The 5642-nt window shown below is 49.5% G+C and overlaps 1 protein-coding gene across 2 annotated transcripts; it reads right to left on the bottom strand.

Annotated features, from left to right (window-relative positions):
- Window positions 1-1889: 1889 nt before the first annotated feature.
- Window positions 1890-5434, bottom strand: LOC119310945 (LEAF RUST 10 DISEASE-RESISTANCE LOCUS RECEPTOR-LIKE PROTEIN KINASE-like 2.4). 2 transcript variants are annotated; one of them, XM_037586564.1, is made up of 5 exons: window positions 4611-5432; window positions 4348-4475; window positions 3597-3632; window positions 2342-3419; window positions 1890-2237 (listed from the first exon to the last, which is right to left on the bottom strand). In XM_037586564.1, exons 1-5 carry the CDS (start codon window positions 5306-5308, stop codon window positions 2174-2176), a joined length of 2004 nt encoding a protein of 667 aa, XP_037442461.1. In that variant the 5' UTR covers window positions 5309-5432; the 3' UTR covers window positions 1890-2173. The 2 variants fall into 2 exon arrangements, with proteins under 2 accessions (XP_037442461.1, XP_037442462.1); XM_037586565.1 differs by lacking the exon at window positions 1890-2237 and having other exon boundaries at window positions 2338-3419; window positions 4611-5434.
- Window positions 5435-5642: the final 208 nt, after the last annotated feature.

Genomic DNA, 5642 nt, shown 5'->3' with positions numbered 1-5642 from the left:
AACAGGACAACGGACGGTCAGGAGCGCAAATTGCTGAAAGGGCTCGCTTTAGGCTCGATTTTACCGTCCTTAATTGTAATTTCTGCATGCTATATAGCCATAGCCCTCAAAGTGCTGATGGGCACTAAATCCATTTTGCTCCATGAGCCATGTAGCTTTAACCTAACACGCGTATGCTAGTTCCCGAGCCGCAGTCTAGCTTGACATCAGCTGGGTTGCGAGTCATTTAATTTAGACTTATTAGCAAAAAACATTAATTGGTGCAGTATCCCCCCTAGGCTCAGGCCGGGCAGAAGTGGTCAGGTTGGCGATCAATATCTTCTCGAGTAGTAGCTCTTATTGCAAAACCGCCAATCCATTAGCCCCCCACTCAGATCAGTTTGAAAATAAGGATTGAAGTCCTCCTCGGACGCTTATAACTAGATCAAACTGATGTGCAGTGGCCCCCGAGACTCATGTCAGGCAGAACTGGGCAGCCTGATGATCGAAATCCTCCCAGAAGTTCTTTTTAGGACAAAAGAAATATATTAATATCACGAAGATACCAATTACACCCAAAAGACAAAAAGAAGAAGAAGAAAAAAGACCCCTCTACAGTGATAAATTCTTTATAGCCGCACTACGAACTGCCACCTAGACACATAAAGTGTTAGAAATGTTATCGTGCTCCCACTTGCTTTTTTTTCAAAGGACGAACTTGAGGAGGATCGGAGACCGGATCGATGACCGAGTTAAAGATGAAGCACCGCCATTGGCCCGAGCGCCACCCCTGCGAAGACTAAAACCGTAACATATCTACTAGCTAGAGCAAGGCACCAGGAGTCCAGGACCCCCCTTCCAAAACTGGCTGCTGGAGTGGCAAGCAGAGCAAGGGCGAATTCACAGGCTTGCCGGTGGAGATTGAGGGGAGGAAGGCCTTGCCCTAGTCACATTGCGAGAGGGGAGAGAAAGACTTGTAATAGTAGGTTGCCCTTGCAACACTTTTTGAGTGTGTGATGTGAGGCCCTGGTGTGGCAAAAAGTATTTTGTCTAAGCCGAGATTTGAACCAAACACCTTTTTAAATTGATCAAACTTATTTGATCTTAGGTGTCATAAACTAAGGCAAATTTACTCACAAACTAAACGGGTCCCTTGGTCTCTTCTCCAGTAGCACGTCCCGCTGAATGGTTTTGCTAAAACCTGAATGGGTGGATGGATTTGTTAAAATGCGTACATAATGGAGTATATGGTGGTGCATCTACACTGAAAAGTTGTTGTCTAAGGTTTGGCTGGCATTGCAACCCTAAGGGCATCTCCAGCCGCAACCCGTAAAAAACCTTCCGTATTCGTCCGCGGACAGGTTGGGACCAATCCCTGGACACGGATACGGGAGGTTGACATCCAACGCTAGCTGCATATATTTTCACAACAGCTCGAGCGCGGCTTAAATGCGGCGCAGTGGCCAGAGTTAGTTCCTCGGGTACCTGCGTCCCCATTGAAGTGGCCGAGAGGTCACATGTGTCAGCGCAATCAATGCCGGCCTCCGCGTGCTCTGGACCCGCATGAATGCTGTGCGGTAAGCGGTGCGTGCATCAGAAGGAAAGCACAGGAGGGTCGGGTGATGGGTTTTGGTGGGCCAGAGCGATAAGAAGCGGGCTTGGGAGTGGTTCGGACTCTCGCAAATCTCCTCCACTTTTGTCTTTGTTTTGCGGTAGAAATCCCGTCCGGACCATCCCGCGGACCGATCTAGGTTGCCATTGGATGGCTTTCACGATCTGGACAACGCGGTCCGGACAGTTATGGTAGGTTTACGGATCCGCCTTGGATATGCCTTAAGCTGTTTAAATTTTCCTTTTGCGATTGCCCTAAGCTGTTTAATTACTAATACGTGATTTCAGTATGGAAGGTAGGAGCGGTGAACCAAATGTTGGAATATCCGTACGTGTCTGAAGTCTAAACTACCAAACGTTGGCTGTTTACAATATTAACTGAATGGACAGTCTTTTTTGTCACACGCAGAAGGTCGACCGGCTATCACCTGAGCTTATTAGCCTTAAAACGCAACAGAGGATCTGTAACTAGTGGGCACTACTTAATATTTATTCTTCTTATCCTCCCTTGAGACTTGCGAAACAATGTCCATGGCAACTCGCCATGCTTGAGGAACTTCATCTAAACCAGGAACTGGCCTAGCTAGCTAGTTCTGCTAGTGTCCGTAGAAACTCGGCTCTGGTTCTGTAGTTCATCCGAGTCATCACTGTGCAGATGGAATTAGAAAGCGAGTTAAATCTAGTGCTAACCGCAAATAGTTATCTGCAAAACGAACATTTCAACATAAATAGGGAGTGATAAAAAACTCACTGTATAGGTGAGTAGATGAACTGCTTTGGCGGTATCTCAAGTTCATCTGCGCTCTTCTCAAACATTTCCAGAACCTTGCTCATCGTCGGGCGAGACGCCGGTGAGATCTGTATGCACCACAGCCCGATAGTGGCCATCTTCTTCGCGATCTCTTCAGGTCCATCAAATCCCAAGTCAAATGGTTGCAAGCTCCCAAATTGTGCGAGGTGACTGTGAGCCCAATCCGGGAAGTACACCTCACTTTCCCTCTCAACACTTGCTCGCAAGTTTCTCCTTCCACCGACCATTTCCAAGAGCACCATCCCGAAGCTGTACACATCCGACTTTGTCGACACGACCCCGAACCGCCTCGAGAAGACCTCAGGCGCGATGAACCCGACTGTACCCCTCATGCCATCCATCGACAATAGGTAGCTCTCCTTGGGGTTGCACAACTTCGCCAGACCAAAATCGGCGATCTTCGGGACGAAGTCCTGGTCTAGGAGGATGTTTTGGGGCTTGATGTCAAAGTGTATGATTCGTGTGTTACACCCTCGGTGAAGATACTCCAATCCTCTCGCGATGCCCGTTGCGATCCCATATAGTGTCTCCCATCCAAGAGCTTGTTTCGAATTCTCGGTGTAGATGAATTTGTCGAGTGACCCATTAGGCATATAATCATAGATGAGAGCTCTCTTTGAACCTTCCAAACAGAAACCAAGCAGAGTGACAACATTGACGTGGGATGTCCTTCTAATGCTGATGACCTCATTTACAAATTCTTCTCCATTTCCGGTCGTGTCATGAAGGAACTTGACAGCGACATGGCCGCCATTTGGTAGGGTGCCCTTGTATACCATGCCATAGCTACCCTCCCCTAGCTTTTCACCAAATGATTTGGTTATTTTCTTGAGGTGTGAGAATTTGTACCTCCTGGGAGCTAGTGAGCCGTAGTTGCCCAATATTTCTTTGATGTTGTCCCGTCGGTCGTTGTAGTCCTTTCCTGTCAACGATGGAAATGGAGATCTTCCACTTCTGTGAATCTTCACAGCAATAATGGAGCACGTCGTGACCAAAACAATTATTGCAACCGCTGAAACTGGAACAAAAAAAATGTATAATTACTTTTTCAGCAAGTAATTATTTTGACAAGATATATATCATTATGTAATTGTATGAAAACCAGCATATGTGTACAAGGTAATCAGGGAAAAAGACATCCTTTTGTTGCTCAACTTGTAGGTTAGAAGGGGATGGAAGGGCTTTGAAGTGATACCTGCCACAATTATGCCCAACTTGCCACGCTTAGAAGCTGCAACAAGAAAACTTGTGGTTAATTACGGCGATTCTTGGTCGAACTGTGTATGAATATATATGATACATTTTACAACAGATAAATGCTACTTCGTCCATTTCATATTATATAATGTGCATTTATAGTTTTCCCAAATGTCAGACTTCATAAACATTAATCAAGTTTATAGAGAACAATATATATATCTACAATACCAAATATACATTATATAAAAATACATTTCATGATGAATTTAATGATATTGATCTGGTATTCTAGATGTTGATAACACTCTAAAAAAACTTGATCAAAATTTCACTTTCAAAAACTTAATCTTTTTTTTGAGGGAATCTTTCAAAAACTGAATCTAATAGACTACTTCCCGGATACATTATATATTTTGTAACGGGTACATTATATAGTTGCATGTATTAATCAGTTATTGCAAAGCTTCTTCATTCTACGTTGACGCCACCGCCCCAGTCAAGCAAGCGTCTCACACGGGCTGGTTGTACGTTCTGCCGCTGTTTCGATTCATTCAGTGAATGAATTCCTTTCAGGGGACCAGCTTGCCGCTTTAATCACGAGGGCCGAGAATTTATGATCGCACCCGATCGGTCGATCGATCAATACGTAGCGAAAGACCACGACCTCACTCACTCACCTGACCTCACCATGTACATCGCTTTCCCACCAACAATTCATTAATGAAGCTAGTTCACATTTAACTCACCTGTTGAGGGGGACGACGGCGCCGGCGCCGGAGCCACGACGATCCTGGTTGTGTTGGGCGGCATGTAGAAGGGCACCACCTCGAACCTCGTGTAGCATGTCAGCGAGTAGGCCCGCCCTCCTTTTGTCCTACGCATACAGAGTATACATGCATGCATGCATGTCCGGCCGTGGTGTCAGTCCTCATACGCCGCCGGCCGGCAGCAGGCAGCTCTACGACGTAGATGAACGCGTGCGATCGATCAAAATAATACTAGTACTTACATGGGCAACGACGCGGCGATGCTCTGGAGGCAGAGGCGGCAGTCGGCGGGGGACAGGCCCGCCACACACTGCGCGAACCCGTAAAGGCTCTCGTCGGCGGTGATATTGGTCTGCCCGAACGCGGCAAGCGTACGCGGCCGGCCGTTCGCTCCGGCCTCGGCGGCGGCAGGAGCGAGGCGGTCCATTAGCCGATTGAGCGCGGCGCTGTACCTGTCGGCCTCGCCGGCGCTGGTCATGTTGTTGTTGTAGAAGGAGAATCTCTGCTCCGTGTCCGGCTCCGGCCGCGCGAGCTCCCTCCCGTCCGCCGCCGGGTCCACGTACCGGAGCAGGCAGTTGTTGTACATCATGGTGGCGGACGCAGCGCGCGGGCACGCCAGCGTCACGTTCCCGGCCGCCATGCGCAGGCACAGCCGGCACACCTCCGGCGGGCCGGCGTCCGCGTAGCACAAGGCCAGCCCGTACGGCGCGCCACCCTTCACCTGCTGACTGCGAAACGCGGTAGCGTAGCCGTCGCTGGAGCGGCCGGCGGCGGCGACCACGTCCCTGAGCACACCGCGGACGCTGGCCCCGTAGGTGCTCCCCGCGGTGTAGTTCGCCGGCGAGCATTGGAACCAGACCTGCACCGTCTGAGCGAGCGCTCCCGGGGCGGCACAGACGGCGAGGAGCACGGCGATGGAGACGAGAGCGTGGGTGGCCATTGCTCTGCTACTGCGAAAGATCGATGGAGACCAAAGCAAAGTCGACCTCGATGTGTGTGAGGACAGAGGAGTGAGTAGTAAAGTGGTCTTTGTTTATTTTGCCACAGACGACCTCCGAATGATGCGTGGGTCTTCTGGATGGGTCCACAAAGTGCGTCCATCATTTGTTTTGTAACTAGTGCTATATGATTGGGCGGTGTTCGGCGACGGTCGGTCGTTGCACTGGCGATGGTCTTGTGGAGTACGGATGGTCTTGTGGAGACGGTCTCCCTCTGTAGCAAGACGCATGAGCCGGGCGCCCCTCGCCGGCCGCCGAGCCACCCGGAGACTCCTC

The sequence above is a fragment of the Triticum dicoccoides genome, chromosome 5B (assembly GCF_002162155.2).
Source record: "Triticum dicoccoides isolate Atlit2015 ecotype Zavitan chromosome 5B, WEW_v2.0, whole genome shotgun sequence".
Taxonomy (NCBI): Eukaryota; Viridiplantae; Streptophyta; class Magnoliopsida; order Poales; family Poaceae; genus Triticum; species Triticum dicoccoides.
Note: the sequence above shows the minus strand (reverse complement) of the source record. Positions and strands in the feature narration are given on the sequence as shown.